General features: G+C 59.4%; 2 protein-coding genes across 8 annotated transcripts; both read left to right on the top strand.

Moving 5' to 3' along the window:
* The first annotated feature begins 713 nt into the window (after window positions 1–713).
* TAS1R1 (taste 1 receptor member 1) lies at window positions 714–9,131 on the top strand. The gene is made up of 6 exons (XM_059138270.1): window positions 714–1,057; window positions 3,293–3,599; window positions 5,133–5,894; window positions 6,319–6,531; window positions 6,845–6,965; window positions 7,939–9,131. Exons 1-6 carry the CDS (start codon window positions 867–869, stop codon window positions 8,868–8,870), a joined length of 2,526 nt encoding a protein of 841 aa, XP_058994253.1. The 5' UTR covers window positions 714–866; the 3' UTR covers window positions 8,871–9,131.
* Window positions 9,132–9,346: 215 nt separating this feature from the next.
* On the top strand, window positions 9,347–16,618 carry ZBTB48 (zinc finger and BTB domain containing 48). Of its 7 annotated transcripts, none has more exons than XM_059138263.1 (11): window positions 9,347–9,424; window positions 9,990–10,668; window positions 11,155–11,396; window positions 13,456–13,567; window positions 14,150–14,242; window positions 14,632–14,718; window positions 14,861–15,015; window positions 15,368–15,504; window positions 15,579–15,743; window positions 16,081–16,169; window positions 16,259–16,618. In XM_059138263.1, the coding sequence occupies exons 2-11, from the start codon at window positions 9,997–9,999 to the stop codon at window positions 16,553–16,555; spliced, it is 2,049 nt and encodes a 682-aa protein (XP_058994246.1). In that variant the 5' UTR covers window positions 9,347–9,424; window positions 9,990–9,996; the 3' UTR covers window positions 16,556–16,618. The 7 variants fall into 7 exon arrangements, with proteins under 7 accessions (XP_058994246.1, XP_058994247.1, XP_058994249.1 ...); XM_059138264.1 differs by having other exon boundaries at window positions 9,353–9,419; XM_059138266.1 differs by having other exon boundaries at window positions 9,395–9,424; window positions 9,994–10,668.
* Window positions 16,619–18,341: the final 1,723 nt, after the last annotated feature.

Genomic DNA, 18,341 nt, shown 5'->3' on the forward strand with positions numbered 1-18,341 from the left:
CCACGATTCACTCAAAATTTCGGTGTCAGAAAACAGGCTGGGAGCTCAACTCAAAGCTATGTGTCATTTAGTAAACTGAGGCCCCGGGTAAAAAGTTCTAAGATCCACAGCTCTCAGGGCTCCTGGGTGGCTCCGATGGTTCAGCGTCTGCCTTAAGCTCAGGTCATGATCCCAGGGGCCTGGAATCGAGCCCCGCATACGAGCCCCGCATACGGCTCTCTGCTCCATGCAGAGCCCGCTTCTCCCTCTCCCTCTGCCATTCCCTCTGCTTGTGCTCTCTGGTTCTCTCGCTGTCAAATAAATGAAATCTTTTAAAAATAAATAAAACCCACAGGAGCCTCCACATTCTGTCCCCCAGAGAAGCTCTGTCTCTGCCTCCTGTCTCTGACCACAATCCCCCCAAATGCCAGGGCTCCCTTTCTCTGTTTCTTTAAGTAGGATCAGTGCCCAGGGTGGAGCTCAGCATGGGGCTTTAACCCAAGACCCTGAGATCAAGACCTGAGCCAAGATCAAGAGTCAGCTGCTTAACCCATGCAGCCAGCCAGGTGCCCTTGGGGCTCCCTCTCTGAGCCAGGTGAAACCACAGGCACCAGAGCAAGGACAGAAGCCACAAGCATGCCAAGGAAGGGTCAGTGCGTGCCACCTGGTTTGCATCCGTGCCTTCCCCCTGCCCAGTTCCTGAGAAGGACCACAGGCCCAGAAGGCCAAGGCAAGCAGCCACGTTCCTACGACTGGGTTCCAGCCCCACCCCTGACACAGGCATGAAATTGGGAAGCATCTGGGCGGCTGCTGTCTATCCTATTTAAACGACAACGTGGTCAGAGAGCTCTGCTCGGCCATGCCAGGCGCAGGAGCGTCTGGCCAGCATGTCACTCCTGGCAGCTCACCTGGTCAGCCGGCTGCTCTCCCTCTCCTGCTGCTGGGCCCTCAGCTGCCACGACACAGAACTGTCTCCTGACTTCAGCCTCGCCGGGGATTACCTCCTCGCAGGTCTGTTCCCTGTGCACTCTCACTGTCCGGGGGTGAGACGCAGGCCCACGGTGACTGTCTGTGACAGGTGAGTGAGGGGTCCTGTGCCTAAAAGGCCCTCTGCCGGCCCTCCTTGGTGGAGACCATGCCCTTTCTGCCCCTGGGGCTGCCGCCTGAACCACCTCCAGTCCCTCGCCATCCTACAGCCACAACCTTCAAGCCCTGGCTAGACCTTCCCTGGCGCCATTTCTCCTTCTTCCTCCTCTTCCTCTTCTTCTTCTCCTCCTCCTCCTCCTCCTTCAACTTCTTTTTTTTTTTTTTAAGATTTTATTTATTTGACAGAGAGGGAGCAAGCACAAGTAGGGGGAGAGGCAGAGGGAGAAGCAGGCTCCCCACTGACCAGGGAGCCCAATGTGGGACTCAGTCCCAGGACCGTGGGTCACGACCTGAGCCAAACGCTGATGCCCAATGAACTGAGCCACCCAGGAGCCCCTTCCCTGGCACTTTTGCTCAGGTTCCACTTTGTAATAGGTCATTTTGTCCTGGCTATTAGAGTTATTTTTTTGTAATCCCCTTCCAGTGGTTTCTAGGCTTTGTGACATTAGGAGGTGACAAGGATTAAGCAAGCATGGGGGTGCTTGGGTGGCTCAGTTAAGTGTTTGCCTTTGGCTCAGGTCATGATCCCAGAGTCCTGGGATCAAGTCCCTCATCAGGCTCCCTGCTTGGCAGGAAGCCTGCTTCTCCCTCTCCCACTCCCCCTCCTTGTGTTCCCTCTCTCGTTGTCTGTCAAATAAATAATATCTTTTTTAAAAAAAGAGGATTGGGGCACCTGAGTAGCTCAGTGGGTTAAGCCTCTGCCTTCAGCTCAGGTCATGATCCCAGAGTCCTGGGATTGAGCCCCATGTTGGGCTCTCTGCTCAGCGGGGAGCCTGCTTTCCCCTCTCTCTCTGCCTACTTGTGACCTGTCAAATTAAAAAAAAAAAATCTTTAAAAAAAAGAGGATTAAGCAATTATGACTTTTCCTGGCTTCCATGCCCTCCCTGCTCCTCTCCAGGTTCAAACTCCTGAGAATCCCAATGACAAGCCTGGTTTCCCATGAGGAGAAAGGAAAAGCAGTAGATGCTTTAGGAGTTTAGTAAACATATCTTAGATCGGTGCCTTGCCTTCCTGAAGTTGAGAGTCGGTAGAGAAAAACATCTGCTTTTCTCCTAGAGAAGATAAGCTGTTTGCCCTCTGTGCAAGTTGAAGATTTGGGATTCTCGATGACGGACTGGGACTCAGTGGCAGGATGCCTCGAACATAAAGCACATCTGAGATTCACAGAGGAGGAAGGTTCTGGAGAGCCTAGTGCAGGAAGTCTGGCCCCAAGAGCTACAGATAGGAGCCAGGGAAGAGAAGATTTGGGGAAGAGGAGACACGTGGACACCCACTTCTGAAGGCAGCACGGTGGGAGGCACTGAGTTTCCTCTGAGGGACTCAAGGACAGAAGTGATAGAAATGATGATGCAAGACCCTTCCAGCAGGCACAGAGGGTGGGAGGGGGAATGTGCCTACACACTCTTTAGCAGACCTGAACCATGTCCCTGTAGAGACGCAGCCAGTAGTTCCCAAGAGGCAGTGAGGAACACAGGCCCTCACCACATTCATGAGTGTCCTAGTGAGAAGCACTAGTTAAATAAGGTTAAACAGGTGTGTGGTTAACTTTTTGTGTCAGCCTGACCAGGGTATGGTGCCCAGTTGTTTGGCCAAACACCTGGCTAGATGCTGCCGTGAAGGTTAACATTTAACTCAACACGGTGAGTAAAGCAGATGGTTTTCCGTCGTGTGGGTGGGCCTCATCCAATCAGCTGAAGACCTTAAGAGAAAAGACTGAGGTCCCCTAATAAGGAAGGAATTCGGCCTTCACACTCAAGATGGCAGCAGCAGCCACGGAGGGCATTTCCAGACTGCCCTGCACACGTCACACTTGTTGGCCCCACAACCACGTGAGCCAATTCCTTAAAACCACCTTCCTTCTCTCTGTACATGCAGTTGGCTGTTTCTCTGGAGAACCCCAGCCGCAGCAGGTGTCTCTGACACCGGACTTCATTGGCTTCCACCGCTAATATGCTCATCTGGGGGGCGTGGTTTGCGGTTTCTCCCACTTGTACCCCCCACCCCACCCAAAGGCCTGTTAACACAACTGTGTGTATGGCACAGGGCCCACACTGAGGTCACGGTTATGGGCACTGGACAGATGACCTCCGAGTTTCCTTCCTACCCTCCAAAGAGGGTTGCAGCAAGGCCTTGCTCTTCTTGGCTCTCAGCCTGGCTCTCTCCACAGACCCAACAGCTTCAACGGCCATGGCTACCACCTCTTCCAGGCCATGCGCTTTGGTGTCGAGGAGATCAACAACTCCACGGCCCTGTTGCCCAACGTCACCTTGGGGTACCAGCTGTACGACGTGTGCTCCGAGTCGGCCAACGTGTATGCCACACTAAATGTGCTCTCCGTGCTGGGGACGCATCACATAGAGGTTCGGGCAAACCCCGCCCACTACTCCCCTGCCGCGCTGGCAGTGATTGGGCCTGACACCACCAGCCACGCTGCCACCACCGCAGCCCTGCTGAGCCCCTTTCTGGTGCCCCTGGTAAGCTGGGGGCCCCGGCAGTGTGTCCCCCTCCCCTTCTGGCAAGGCCAGTTGCGGCTGGGGGTGGTGGGCTGGAACTGCTGGGCCCCCGGGCCAGTCTGGCCCCCTGCATCTTCTGGGTGGTCACCACTCTGAGTCACATTGCAGGGGGTTCTGCCCCGTCACAGTCCTGGCGCCACCATTTCTTTCTTCCTCCCCAAGTGCTGCTTCCAGACCTTCTTGCTTCAGTGGTCCGGAGAAAACCCATTCTCCTTAGAAAGCCCTTCACTCTGCGCGCACCGTCTTCTTTATGAAGGAAGGAACACCCTTCGTTTCCTGCCCCCAGACTCTCCACTTCTCCCCTGCGCTCCCTCTTCTCCTGCCTTCCTCTCCCTGTCCAGGCGCAGGCTTAGGCTCAGAGAGGTGCGGTCCACCACTCAGAGGGCTGAACCCCAGGCCTTGCCCCCTCCTCTGCTTGTCAGCCTTTCCTAGGCTTCCTCGTCAGCCTGTAAGCCTGTCAGCCGGCCTGCCCATCTTTTGGGCACCTCCCCTCCCAGCACTGTCCTCCCTCTGCCCCCGTTCCACGGAAACTGACCTGCAGGCCTGCTAGTCCTGTTCGCTCCCCTCTTGCCATTTGCTTCTCAACCTCCTGCCCTGGCCGCTGGCCCACCACTCCTGCTCTTGTTGTGATCTGGAGGGCTTTCTCGGTCTCCAAATCCAACAGATGCTTTTCAGTCCCTGTGTTCTAAGCTCTGAGCCTCCTTCCTGGAAGCTCATCCAGGGTCTCCACTGCATGGACCCAGCAGGCCCCAAACTGAGTTATCTCCCTAGAACACTGGAGCTTCTTTCTTCCTGCATCCCTCCCTCCTGCTTCTCTACTCAAGCCAGGAAATGGGCAGGCCTACCTACAGTCCTCTGCCCCCCACCCCCCAGTTAGCCCATCACCGTGGCCTCTGCATTTACCTTCTAAATGCTGCTCAGTCTGTCCCCTCTTCTACCTCACCACTGCCACAGCTCTAACTCAGACCACCAACTTCTGTCATCTAGACGGTTCCATCAGCCTTCTAAGGGTTCTCCCGACTCTGGTCTTGAGCCTCTTCTAACATGTTCCTCATTGAAATCGGAGATACACTCCTAAAGCACAAGTTGGACCATATCACTTCTCTGGCTAAACATTTAGGGGCTCCCCATGGTCTATAGATAAAGACCAGGTCTCTGAGCCTGACAATTAAGGCCTTCTGCCCTGACCAGACAGACTGACTTTTGTGCTCCTTCTTCCAGACAGGTCATCTGCCTCTGACCTCCTGGGTCATTTCACTCCCTCTGTGCAGCTTCTATTCCCTTCCCCTTTCTCAGAACTTCCCCTTGGGTTTCTGCCTCTTCTCCAGATGTACCTTGTCAGCCTCCTATGTCCAGAGGAGCTCTCCTTGAGGGCCAGGCAGGAACCAGGTGTCCCTCCTCCCCAGGTCCCAGTACCCAGCAAAGGGCCAGCAGTAGGGGGGGGGGCTGAGTTGAGACTGATGCCACTGAACTTGCTGAACGGAACCCCCACAGGTCAGCTACGAGGCCAGCAGTAGGATGCTCGGAGTGAAGCGGTATTACCCGTCGTTTCTGCGCACCATCCCCAGTGATGAGCACCAGGTGGAGGTCCTGGTGCTGCTGCTGCAGAGGTTTGGGTGGGTCTGGATCTCGCTGGTGGGCAGCGACGGCGACTATGGGCAGCTGGGGGTGCAAGCACTGGAGGAGCTGGCCCCTCAGCAGGGCATCTGCATTGCCTTCAAGGATATCATACCCTTCTCTGCCTACCCGGGGAGTGAGAGGATGCAGGCCATGATGCTTCACCTGGCCCGAGCGAGGACCACCGTGGTGGTCGTCTTCTCCAGCAGGCAGCTGGCCAGGGTGTTCTTCGAGTCCGTGGTGCTGACCAACCTCACCGCCAAGGTGTGGATCGCCTCCGAGGACTGGGCCATCTCCAGACACATCAGCAGCGTGCCCGGGATCTGGGGCATTGGCACGGTGCTGGGTGTGGCCATCCAGCAGAGGCTTGTCCCTGGCCTGAAGGAGTTTGAAGAGGCCCATGTCCGGGCAGCTAAGGGGGCCTATGGACCTTGCTCCGAGGGCTCCTGGTGTAGCAGCAACCAACTGTGCAGGGAGTGCCGGGGTTTCACGGCACAGCAGATGCCCAAACTCAGCGCGTTCTCCATGAGCTCTGCCTACAACGTCTACCGGGCTGTCTATGCAGTGGCGCATGGCCTGCACCAGCTCCTGGACTGTGCCTCTGGAGTCTGTTCCAGGGTCAAGGTCTATCCCTGGCAGGTAAGGGAGCCCAGCCCTTGGCACCCTGAAACAGGGTGATTACCTGAGGCAAGCAGAGTGATCACTCTCTGGCATAACTAGGTACCGGGGTAGGGGACAAAGGCCACCGATCAGAGGACTGATGTCCTCTCTTAGGCTTCGCTTCTCTGAACCTCAGTCCCTCCCACTCACCATGCTTCAGATCCAGGACTGAAAATCAGTGTAAAGGAGGTCCTTTGTTAGACGCTTCCTCTCAGGAGGCTGGTTGGGAGGGTTGGGGGGCTTCCTTGGAGGAGGAGGGATCTGAATTTCCAGATGGACGGAAGCCACCTCAATAGAAGCACAAGGCCCCAGGCACTTGCTTCCTGAGCCTTCTAGGTCGGGGCGACCGAGAAGGAACGGTCTTTGCTATCTAGGACAGCTTCCTGATGCCTGTTTATTTCAGCTTCTGGAACAGATCCGCAAAGTGAATTTCCTTCTACATGAGGATAATGTGATGTTTAATAACAAAGGGGATCCTCTCAGCAGCTATGATATAATTGCCTGGGACTGGAGTGGCTCCAAGTGGACCTTCAGGGTCATTGGCTCCTCCACGGGGCCTCCAGTTCAGCTGGACATAAATAAAACCAAAATCCGGTGGCACGGAAAGGACAACCAGGTAAGAGACATGGTCCCACGCCAGGGGACTGCCTTATGGGCAGCCTGGAGCCTGGGGATGCTCTGGACACAGCTTACAAAGAGCCGGAGGGGGATTCCAGGTACTCGGCCAACAAGGCTCTATCCAGCCCTGCCAGGGCAGCCCCCCAGGCAATACCCAGATGGTTGGCTGCTGCTGGTTTACAAAACCAGGGGCCCTGCCCTGGGAGTGAGCAGCGAAAACAGATGCACAGAGATCATTGCCCATTCTACACGTGAGCATCTCTTCACCTGAGCCACTCCGTATGGTTAAAAACACCTGTGGCTTCTTGCAGGTGCCTAAGTCCGTGTGCTCCAGCGACTGTCTGGAAGGGCACCAGCGGGTCATTGTGGGCTTCTACCACTGCTGCTTTGAGTGTGTGCCTTGTGAGGCCGGGACCTTCCTCAACAAGAGTGGTGAGTGCCCAAGAGAGTGGGCGATGACTGGGCACTCCCAGGGTCTATAGAGCAGATGAGGGGATCCCCCTTGGGTCACACATGTGCAAAACCAGGGCCTTGCTCACTTCGCTGCCTATTAGGTATGGGACGGAGAACACCTGCCACCAAACTGAATTCCGACAAAGCAGAAAGAAACAAGCAGTTGAAGTCCTCAGACCCACTATGTCTTTTACTAGAGAGCTCCCAGCCCAATTCCTACAGGAGCAACTTTATCCTAAATTTAATGTCTTTATGCAAACAGATGTAGCTATGTTCCCTTGGACACTCCCATGCTACCTGTGCAAAGTCCCTTCCATTGCCCATGCTGAAGACAGCCAGCACCTTGAACAGCTTGGCCTGAATGCAGACACTGTTGTATCTGCAGCTGAAGAATCAACATATTCCACCCAGCGATAGAAGGTTAAGATCAGAGAGCAAATTGGGGTAGCTAAGGGCTCAGCCCAGAGCTGGATCCCATGAGCCACATTCTTTCCTTCACCTCTCTGTGGGCATGGAAATGTGTGTCTTCTGTTCTCAGAGTCAGAGAAACCACAGAATGGCAGCACAGGAAGGTGGATTTGGTTAAGGAAAGTGCTGGGGAGGGATGAAAATGCCCTTCCTCCAGGGCTGACTGCTCCTATGGCCTCACTGGTATGTGGGCATAGTCCCCAGAGTGAGGTTCTCCCTAAGGACCTCTTGGTTTCCAAGCCCAGGGGTTCATGAGCTAGTTAGAACGTACCCAAGCATCGCCAGAATCTGTAATTCATACAGGCATCTTGAAGAAACACTTGGCCTGGGGACCACACTCAGGGCCACCCCCATCTCACTGCGCCCAGTAGCGCCCAGCTCCTGTGGGACAGCCCTCCCAGCACCCTGCAGGCCTATGTGGCCTCCCTTCCTCACTCCTGTTCTGCTCATCTAGCTCTCAGGAGCCTTCTGGCTTTCCTTCCAGACCTCCACAGCTGCCAGCCTTGTGGGAAAGAAGAATGGGCACCTGAGGGAAGTGAAACCTGCTTCCCACGCACCGTGGTGTTCTTGACTTGGCATGAACCTATCTCTTGGGTGCTGCTGGCAGCTAATACCCTGCTCCTGGTGCTGGTGACTGGGACTGCTGGCCTGTTTGCCTGGCATTTAGAGACCCCCGTGGTGAGGTCAGCTGGGGGCAGGCTGTGCTTCTTCATGCTGGGCTCCCTGGCAGGGGGCAGCTGCGGGCTCTATGGCTTCTTCGGGGAGCCTACCCTGCCCACGTGCTTGCTGCGCCAAGGCCTCTTTGCCCTCTGTTTTGCCATCTTCCTGTCCTGCCTGACAATCCGCTCCTTCCAACTGGTCTTTATCTTCAAGTTTTCTGCCAAGGTACCCACCTTCTACCACGCCTGGGTCCGAAACCATGGTCCCAGCCTATTTGTGGTCACCAGCTCAGTGGCCCAGCTGCTCATCTGTCTGACTTGGCTTGCGGTGTGGACCCCGCGGCCCACCAGGGAGTACCAGCGCTTCCCTCAGCTGGTGGTGCTGGACTGCACAGAGGCCAACTCAGTGGGCTTCCTGTTGGCTTTCGCCTACAACGGCCTCCTGTCCCTCAGCGTCTTTGCCTGCAGCTACCTGGGCAAGGACCTGCCAGAGAACTACAATGAGGCCAAATGCGTCACCTTCAGCCTGCTCCTCAACTTCGTGGCCTGGATCGGCTTCTTCACCACGGCCAGCGTCTACCAGGGCAAGTATCTGCCCGCGGTCCACGTGCTGGCGGCGCTGAGCAGCCTGAGCGGCGGCTTCGGCGGTTATTTCCTCCCCAAGTGCTACGTGATCCTGCGCCGCCCCGATCTCAACAGCGCCGAGCACTTCCAGGCCTCCATCCAGGACTACACGCGGCGCTGCGGCTCCACCTGACCGCGGAGGCGGGCAGGGCCAGCCCCGGGATGGGGGTGAGGGGCGGGCCGGACACCTCCTCCGGCTCGGGGGTCGCGGGTCGAGCGAGGCGCGCGCGGCCTGCGCTCTCCGGGAGGCCCCTGGACCCGCAAGGTGTACGCTCGCGGAGTCCGGCCCAGGCTCCGGGCTGCCAATAAAGCGGTGAAATGTGCGTCCCGGCTGCGCTTGCTGTCTGGGGCGAGGGTGGGGCGCTACCACCCCCAGGTCGAGGCCGCCGCGGGGCCCAACCGCAGCCGGAATCCCCTGACCGGGCCCCGGCCGGGCGAAGAGCCGGCGCCCAGCTGGGCGTTGCCAAGCAACTCCGGGAGGCGAGCCCGACGCCGAGAGAACTGGGCCCGGCCCCCTCGCCCCACCCCATTGGCCGTTCTCTGCGTGGCCCCGCCCCGAGGGCGGTGCCAAAGCCCTGCGCCTCCGGGTCTTTCGCTCCGTCCGGCGCGCCCTGACGTCACGTCCTGCGGAGGCGACGGCGGCGACGGCGGCGGCGGCGTCTCCGTACGGTCGGCCGTGCACGTAAGGTCTGGGCAGTTGGTCAGGGGTGCTGTGGAGACAACGAGGTCCGGGGTCGGTGGAGCCGACGCGGGGGGCACGGGCCGGGGTGAGGACATCGGGGGAACGGGGCGAGGGAGGGAAGCGCTGCGGGCCGCCGTGGCCGCCTTCCGCCCGGCCTCCCGGGACGTGTGGGCGCGCCGTGGGTTCTGCTCACCTGGCCGCCCCCGCAGCCCTCCCCTGCCACGGGTCCTCTGGCCGTGCCAGGCCGGTCACTTCGCGCCGACCCCCCGATTCTTTTCCCACACTGATTCCTCCCACCCGCACCTCCTCACGCCGGTCCTGTTCCCCGCCGAGCCATGCTTCCGCCCCCTGTGGTCCCTGCCCTACCCGGTGTGGGCGGCTCGCCGGGCCCTCACCCCCCGAGGCGTTCAGCCCATTCCTGGCTCAGCTGGCACGCTCTAACCTTGACCCAGGCCCTCGCTGAGATCAGTGGTGACTGGTTGAGCAGAGTGCGCCTCCCCTTTCCCCCTTTCCCTCGCTCCTGCTGGGATGGGCCGGCCAGGGTGTCACTTTTGCCTTCCTGTCCTCCAGACAGACCATGGATGGCTCCTTCATCCAGCACAGCGTGAGGGTTCTGCAGGAGCTCAACAAGCAGCGGGAGAAGGGCCAGTACTGTGATGCCACCCTGGATGTGGGGGGCCTGGTGTTCAAGGCCCACTGGAGTGTCCTGGCCTGCTGCAGCCACTTCTTCCAGAGCCTCTATGGGGATGGCTCAGGGGGCAGCGTTGTCCTCCCTGCCGGCTTTGCCGAGATCTTTGGTCTCCTGTTGGACTTCTTCTATACTGGTCACCTTGCTCTCACCTCAGGAAACCGGGATCAGGTGCTCTTGGCAGCCAGGGAGTTGCGAGTGCCAGAGGCTGTGGAGCTGTGCCAGAGTTTCAAGCCCAAAACCTCAGTGGGGCAGGCAACGAGTGGCCAAAGCGGGCTGGGGAAGCCTGGCCCCCGGAATGTGAATAGCCACCTCAAGGAGCCGGCAGGCTTGGAGGAGGAGGACGTTTCGAAGGCGCTGGGTCAGGTCCCCAGGGACCAGGAGATCAGTGGCAATCACAGCCCCGAGAGGCCCCACAGCGAGAGCCCCTCCTTTCACCGCGGGAAACTCAAGCCGACCTTAAAGCTTTGTCCCTCAGAGGACAAGGAGCCCGAGGATTGCAAAGTCCCCCCTAGGCCCTTTGAGGCTGAAGGTGTTCAGCTGCAGAGCGGGAATAATGAGGTATTGTGCCCAGGGTGCTGGGAATGGGGAGGTGGGAGTCAGCGGGAAGAGATTGACGCTCTTCTGGGGTAATCTGGACCCCTAAGTAGAATCTTAGTTATGTGGGTCTGGAATAGGTTTTCTTTGAACCTAGGAATCTGGCTCTAGTCGCAGCCTCCGGTTGACCTTTCTATGAGTCACAGCTGTCAAGGATTGGCAGTCTCTTGGGGTTGGATAGCTGGCCTCAGGGTTACAGGGGTTTCCCGACGGTGGTGAAATCCAGCCAGACTTCCAGCTCCCCACAGAGAGAGCCACTGCTCTCCAAATCCAAGATTCCGACGTGACCTGCCTTAGGACCCTGATGGGAGCAGTCACCGATAAAGGGAAGGTGTGTGGGTTAGGCCTTGGGATGGAACTGGATGGCGCTGGCTGCCCTGGACATCTGTTCCCCAGAACTCCCGCTGATTAATTTGGTGACCTCGCTTCCTGCTGCCTTTTCTGCTCTAGTGGGAAGTGGTGGTTCAAGTTGAGGACGACGGGGATGGTGATTACGTTTCAGAGACTGAGACCTTGCCAACCAGGAGGAAATCAAACGTGATCAGAAAGCCGTGTGCTGCTGAGCCAGCCCTGAGCGCAGGTTCCCTGGTAGCAGAGCCCGCTGAGAACAGAAAAGGTACAGCGGTGCCAGTTGAATGCCCCACATGTCATAAAAAGTTCCTCAGCAAATATTATCTAAAAGTCCACAACAGGTAAACGGTCTGTTTTGTAATTTTCTTTTCCTGTCCGCTCTTCTCTTGGTAGGGGAGGGGCCTGCACTGCACTCTTTTGGGCCATGTGGGGGCCGGGGGCTCCGTTGCAGATTCACGTAGTGCCCGATGTCCACCTGCCTCTCCTCATCGGGGAGTGAGAACCTGGCCTCGGGTCAGATTTCTTCTTCCTTCTCCTACTCCTAGTGGGTGTTTGCACACTTGTTAATAAGTCCCACGCACTGTGGACCGTGACCTGTAGTTGCCTTCTGCTAAGGGAATGAGAGAAACTCATGGCCTTGTGCTATATTTCTAAAGCCTGGCAGTGTGGGCTTTGGGCCAAGATGTCAGTCTTTCAGGCTGGTGCCTCCTGTGATTCTGGGGACATGGTCGTTTGTTTAAACCTGTATTGTCTGGAAAGGTAGCGACATGCCACATGAAGCTATGCTAGCTCAAAATAAAAGTAAAAATGAGTTCCGTTTCTTAGATGCACTGGCCACATTTCAAGTGTTCCGGAGTTGGTGGGGGGCCCTGGCTGCTGACTGAGCACAGACCGAACGTTTCCATGGTCACAGGTTTCTTGACAGCGCTGCTCCAGGTCTCTGCAAGGCCTCCAGGGGTGGCCGCTAGAGACGTGCTTTCTAGACCTGCTGTCTCATAGTCCGAGTCGTCACTAGGCTGATTTCTTGCCAGGCCAGGTTGGGGCACACACGCCTTCTCCGCGTGGCGCTCTGGGAAGGTGGCGGTGATGAGCTGGAGTCGTTGCCGGCTGAGGATTGCTCGCCCTGCTTTGGGGCAGCGGTGGCCAGTGGGGTCTGGGGAAGTGCCAGTGTGGGAGGCCCCCTGGGTTGGTCCACATCTGCCTGATGCTCCCCCAGCGGGAGGCTTGGGTGCAGGCACTGTCCCCATCCCTACCTTGGGCTGCAGGCTCCTGGACCGGCCTTGAGACCTGGGAAGGGATGATGCCCTCGCGGGGTCATGAGGTCACCGGGAGGGGCAGAGGAGAGAACCATCTGGCCTCGGGGGACTGGTGAGCGCGCTCCCGGTGTGCTCAGGTGCTCTGAGGTCACGGCTCATGAGCTCGTTCGTTCTGCTGGGCGGCTGACGAGACTGGTGTGCGTGCTTGGGGGTAGCTTAGCAAATGCAGCAGAGGCGTCAGGGCGCCTGCCTCTCAGCAGGGCCGCGCAGACTGGAACTGACAGATGCCAACTTGACCGTGTGGTGGAGGATGGGAGGTGCCGCAGGAGAAAGCAGGGGCAGAGCCCTGCCCAGAGGTCGGAGGGTTCAGGGGGAGGTGGTGGTGCAGCTTTAAAGAAAGGAATTTGGAGGAGACTCACAGGACGTGGGACCTTCACCGAGAGAGTGGCCGCGGGGAGTGTTGTGGGTCGAGGAGGGCCAGAGTAGAGACCCTAGAGTGAGCGGGCGGGTCGGCAAACCTCAGGGAGGCCAGAGCTGGGGAGCGATGTAAGGGGCTGGCGGGCTGTGCCTCCGAGGCGCCAGGCTTTCCTCGGGGTGAAATGGGCAGTGTGGCAGGGTTGGGAGCAAAGGGGCGCTGAGGTCTGACTACATCTCAGGGTCGCCCTGGAGGCTGGAGTTCACTGTGTCGAGGCAGGCGTGGAGTACCACACGAGACAGGGCTCAGGCAGGGGATGGCCCGGCTGCACGAGGCGGTAGGAGTGGAGGCCAGGCGAAGCAGTCGGGTTCTGGCTGTGGTCGTGATGGCAAAGCCCACAGAAGTTGAGGCGGACTGTGCGGTTTCTCTGGGGAGTCTGGACCCAGGGGTTATTTCTGTGGTGAGATGCTGGCCAGCTGGGCCCGTGTGGCTCTGCAGGGCCCTCCATGTGCAGCCGTGCGGGCTCCCGTGCGGAGGAGGGCTTCTGGGCGCACCTGTGTGGCTTCATCAGTCAGGTCTGACCAAGCCAAGTGGGGAGTCATGGCTGGGACTGCTCTTCCTCTCTGCTGTGGAGCCCAGCACTGCTGGTGGGGGAGCCGGAGGGGCGCTGGGCGAGGGAGCGGTGGGGAGTCGCTCAGGCCCCACACCCTCTGTGCCTTCTCCTGGCAGGAAACACACTGGGGAGAAACCCTTCGAGTGTCCCAAATGTGGAAAGTGTTACTTTCGGAAGGAGAACCTTGTGGAGCACGAAGCCCGGAATTGCATGAACCGCTCCGAACAGGTACCTGTGGGTTGGCCCAGGATCTGTGGGCAGAGCACGCTGGCCTTTGTCTTCCTGAGAGGGGCCCCCAGGAGACAGTCTTAGACTGTAAATCCAAGAGAGCTGGAGTGTCCTTGGGTGCCATCGAGTCCACTGCCTGGTATCACAGGTGGGCACATCGGTCCCATGAGCAGGAGGGACTTGGTGGGAGGCATTTTGGGCTTGCCCTGTGGGCCCCGGGACTCTGGAGAAGGGGTGTCTAAGTGGGGGGGATGGCTGCTGAGAAAGGCCACCTGCCCGCACGCCGTGGGCTGGCCCGTGTGACGTGGCCAACTAAATTCCACCCTCTTCTTCCTAGAGGCCTGTTGCTGGGGGTTGTGGGGGAGGTCTCTCAGCCCCTGCCCCAGCCTGGCATGGGGGGTTTGCAGAGCTCGGCGACCGTCAGGGTCAGGGCAGGCAGGTCACGTGTTGCCCTCTCCCACCCTAGCGTCCCCCCCCTCGGGCAGACTCCTCCCAGCAGCGAGTGGAAGCCCGGGCAGAGGCTGCCGTCGCAGGCAGAGGCCCCCCCCTGATGCCGGCCCTGCTTGCCCCTCACACTGCCAGGTCTTCACGTGCTCCGTGTGCCAGGAGACCTTCCGCCGGAGGATGGAGCTGCGGGTCCACATGGTGTCCCACACCGGAGAGATGCCTTACAAGGTCAGGCTTGGCCTGTCCCCAGGGCAGTGGGCAGAGGGGCAGCCCCAGGATCCCTCTTGCCAAGCCCCCTACATGGGATGATGCTAGGTGCCTCCTCCTCGCTAGCTGTCAAGGTGCTCAGCCTTCCCTACCCATCTTGTGTCCCCTACCTTCGGGCTGGGACACTGGCCCTTTCTGGGTCCTTCTTTCCTTCCATGGAGGGCAGGCTCCGTGTCCCTGTGGGCATGGCACTGGCGGCCCTCTCTGGAGCATTCTTTACCCCAGCTCACGGAACCTCCTGGCATCTTAGGCTTGGCCCTGCTGTTGGGTTCCTGCCCCCACAGCCTGGGGGCAGTCAGGGTTCCCTTGGTGTGAGTAGCCAAAGAGGTGACCTTGGGCCTGTTTTCCAGTGCTCCTCCTGCTCCCAGCAGTTCATGCAGAAGAAGGACTTGCAGAGCCACCTGATCAAGCTGCACGGCGCCCCCAAGCCCCACGCCGTGAGTGCCGGGCCGGCTGGGCACTGGGAACTGGCAGTGGCGAGAGGTGGTCAGAGCCAGGCGGGCTACAGTGACTTCTGTTTGTGGAGGACAGGGAGCCCCTCCCTGCCCTCAACACGGTCTTGCTCCGTCTGTCGCATAGTGTCCCACCTGTGCCAAGTGCTTCCTGTCCCGGACGGAACTGCAGCTGCACGAGGCTTTCAAGCACCGTGGGGAGAAGCTGTTCGTGTGTGAGGAGTGTGGGCACAGGGCCTCCAGCCGGAATGGCCTGCAGATGCACATCAAGGCCAAGCACAGGTGTGCACAGGTGGTCTTTCCCCAGGCCGGTGCGTGGGCCTGGAAGACAGACTCAGCTGAGGCTTGTGTGGGACTGGAGCCGCTCTGGTGGCGGCACCTGAGGGATAAGAGAGTTTGCCGGGCCCAAGGGTCGGGGGAGAGTCTTAGTGTCCTGCGGCTCCTGGGATGGGGCTGGTGCGCCTTTCCCTGCCGGCACCGCCCCAGCCCTCCTTCCGCGCCGCTGGTCTCAGCCGGGGCCTGGTCCCCCGCGTCAGGCGGCCGTGCTTCGGGCGGATGGTTTCCTTGGGCCAGGGGCAGAGTGAAGGGGGCTGCTTCCCTTGCTGATGGTGTCTGTGTTCCTCCGCCCGGGCAGGAACGAGAGGCCGTACGTCTGTGAGTTCTGCAGTCACGCCTTCACCCAGAAGGCCAACCTCAACATGCACCTGCGCACGCACACCGGCGAGAAGCCCTTCCAGTGCCACCTCTGCGGCAAGACCTTCCGCACGCAAGGTGAGGCGGCCCCGGCCTTTCCCTGTGCTGGGGCCGAGGCCCGGCGGCTGAGCTCCCCTGTCTTGTCCCCACAGCCAGCCTGGACAAGCACAACCGCACCCACACGGGCGAGAGGCCGTTCAGCTGTGAGTTCTGCGAGCAGCGCTTCACAGAGAAGGGGCCCCTGCTGAGGCACGTGGCGAGCCGCCACCAGGAGGGCCGGCCTCACTTCTGCCAGATCTGTGGGAAGACCTTCAAAGGTACTTGGCTTTGTATCCCTCGCATGTCCCTGAGTGCCGCGGGGGATCTGAGCGGGCTGGAGTCTCTGCGGGAAGAGGCAGCAGTGGCTTCTGTGTGCGCCTCTTTGGCATGAAACCTTGCGGGAGGATCTCGTTTCCTGTGCCTTCAAGACGAGCTTGGACCTGCCGCAAGGTGGGGGTGGAAGCTCCGGAGGGTTCTGTGCAGGGCCCTCGGGGGTGCTGCTGCCGCCAGAGGGGGGCTGTGAGGCAGCCACACACCCGGACTGCCCCCACCGCAGCACCAGCTGCTCACTTCCCTCCTCTCCTGATGCCGGGTCCCTTCCCTCCCCTTCTGCAGCCGTGGAGCAGCTGCGCGTGCACGTCAGAAGGCATAAGGGGGTCAGGAAGTTCGAGTGCACGGAGTGTGGCTACAAGTTCACCCGGCAGGTAGGCCTGGAGCCAGAGGCCGCGCTCCTGCCCCCTCGGGCCCCACACCTCTCCCGGGCCAGCCCTGAGTCCTCTTGCCTCCGCCCTAGGCTCACCTCCGGAGGCACATGGAGATCCACGACCGGGTGGAGAACTACAATCCGCGGCAGCGCAAGCTCCGGAACCTGGTCATTGAGGACGAGAAGATGGTGGTGGTGGCACTGCAGCCCCCCGCCGAGCTGGAGGTGGGCTCTGCTGAGGTCATCGTGGCGTCCCTGGCTCAGGGCGGCCTGGCCTCCCAGCTCCCTGGCCAGAGACTCTGTGCGGAGGAGAGCTTGGGGAGCCCGAGTGTCATGGAGCCCTCACTCATCATCACAGCGGCCATCCCCGAGGACTGTGACACATAGCTGCCCTACTGCCATCTCCTGCTTGGCCCCAGCCCCCAATAAACCACACGGCTTTGGACTTCAGTATTTCAGCCTGTCTGGCGGTCGTTCCCCGGTCACCTAGTTTCCTCGGCTGTGCTGCTTTCCCCTAGAGTCTAGAAGAAACGGTACTTTGCCCAGACATCCCTGTACCTCGGGTGCTGCTCAGCCAGCAGCTTCCCCACCTTGTCAGGAGACTTCAGCAGAGTGAGACGCTTGGGTGCTTTCCTCTGGGCTTGTCTCGGTGTCCTAGAACTGGGAGTGGGGCGTTGCTGTTTCCCAGCCGTGGTGCTGCCACCTGGTGGGGGTAGAATGCATTACCAGACCTCTGCAGTCCCCCGCCCCCCCCAAGAGGACCTTGCTGGTGTGCAGCAGATCCCACTGGGGAGCCTGAGGATGGGGCTCTGGTTCACAGGCCCTGGACCCTGGCTGGCAGAGGACCACAGACCAGATCCTTTCCTTGGGAGGGTCCTAATTGCTTTGCTTGTCGAGGGGGCCTGGAGATCAGGCAACACCACGTTTGGAATGACAGAAGGCCCTGCTGGTCCCCGGGTTCAGCAGCCACAGGGACTGCAGGGCCGGGTGCCAGATCACAGAGGAAGACTGTGGGGTGCTCAGCTTTATTAATAGCACTGTGACCTGACGCAAACGATTGCTTCATTTCCTCATCTTTAGTGGAATTAGGACCAGCCCAACCCTCTGTGCCAGGATCGCTGCAGTCATCTGCGGCTGGGTGGCGGGCCGCCTGGGGACTTCCCTGGAGGCTGGAGGGCGGGGGTCTGTGCCTGGCAGGAGAGTGCTGGGTGTGAGCCTGGGCCCCTCTCCACAGGTTTCCTCCCAGCACGGTGGCTGGCTGCCAAGGATGAATGTTCCTACATGCCAAAATTGTGAGGCCTCCTCATTGACGTAGCCCTCAAGTCACATAGTGTCACCTTTACCAAGCTATGTTGGGCCAGGTCATCACCAGAACGTCACTCCCCAGATTCGGGAGGAGGGGCTGGGTGTTAAGGACGCACACAACAGTTCACAGCCTCCCCACCCGGAGCACAGGGCCCTGCTCAGTGCTTGGCATGGAGCGGAGTCTGAATGGGGCCCTGATGGTTGTGGCGGACAGCTTAAGTCAGGGACCACCTAAATCCCGTCACTGGGACTTCTCCAAAACACCAGGCCCGTGCTCTGCTAAATCCCTCCTGGAGTTTGAGGAGGACAATCTGTTTTAGACCCAGAACCAATCTAAGCTGCTTTCTTTCTATTCCTTGACCACGGGGGCATTCAGAGGTAAAGACCATATTCCGGGATTCAGGGACAACCAGATGCCCAGGCTATGCACGGTCCCACGGGCACTTCCGTGAGGTTGCTACGGAGGTGATGAACTATGGCCTCAAGATGCTCCCTTCCCTTGTCCAGGCCTTGGCCTTTCCCTTGAGTCTACAGGAGGCAGCTTTCTGGACTTCATGGCGCAAGGGACCCATGGCTTCTCCCCCTAGCCCAGGTCCAACGTTCGCCCACTGCAGATGGGGTCTCAGACCCTAACTTCTGGAGTGGGGGAAAGCGAGACAGTGGGCAGAGTGCCAAGAGGGGGAGTCGGGGAGGCCCAACCTGCTCTGGAGTGGCGAGTGAGGGCAGGACTTGGGCACCTGCGCGCTGCTCGTGCGGGGCTCAGCGTCCTCTCCCTGCCACTTCCTACCCTGTAACGATCTGAGACGAGAAAGGGCCTCAGCAGCTTTGCTCCAAGACTGTGAGGAGCCCTGGGCACTGCCAACCTCTG

The sequence above is a fragment of the Mustela lutreola genome, chromosome 10 (genome assembly GCF_030435805.1).
Source record: "Mustela lutreola isolate mMusLut2 chromosome 10, mMusLut2.pri, whole genome shotgun sequence".
NCBI lineage: Eukaryota > Metazoa > Chordata > Mammalia > Carnivora > Mustelidae > Mustela > Mustela lutreola.

Excerpts from the sequence above, each read along its gene's own strand:
- TAS1R1 (XM_059138270.1), top strand. The coding sequence starts at position 867 with ATGTCACTCCTGGCAGCTCACCTGGTCAGCCGGCTGCTCTCCCTCTCC. Across the intron at positions 5,895-6,318 it reads TCAAGGTCTATCCCTGGCAG|CTTCTGGAACAGATCCGCAA; the intron begins GTAAGGGAGCCC and ends TGTTTATTTCAG. Across the intron at positions 6,966-7,938 it reads GACCTTCCTCAACAAGAGTG|ACCTCCACAGCTGCCAGCCT; the intron begins GTGAGTGCCCAA and ends CTTTCCTTCCAG.
- ZBTB48 (XM_059138263.1), top strand. The coding sequence starts at position 9,997 with ATGGATGGCTCCTTCATCCAGCACAGCGTGAGGGTTCTGCAGGAGCTC. Across the intron at positions 11,397-13,455 it reads TATCTAAAAGTCCACAACAG|GAAACACACTGGGGAGAAAC; the intron begins GTAAACGGTCTG and ends TTCTCCTGGCAG. Across the intron at positions 16,170-16,258 it reads GCTACAAGTTCACCCGGCAG|GCTCACCTCCGGAGGCACAT; the intron begins GTAGGCCTGGAG and ends CCTCCGCCCTAG.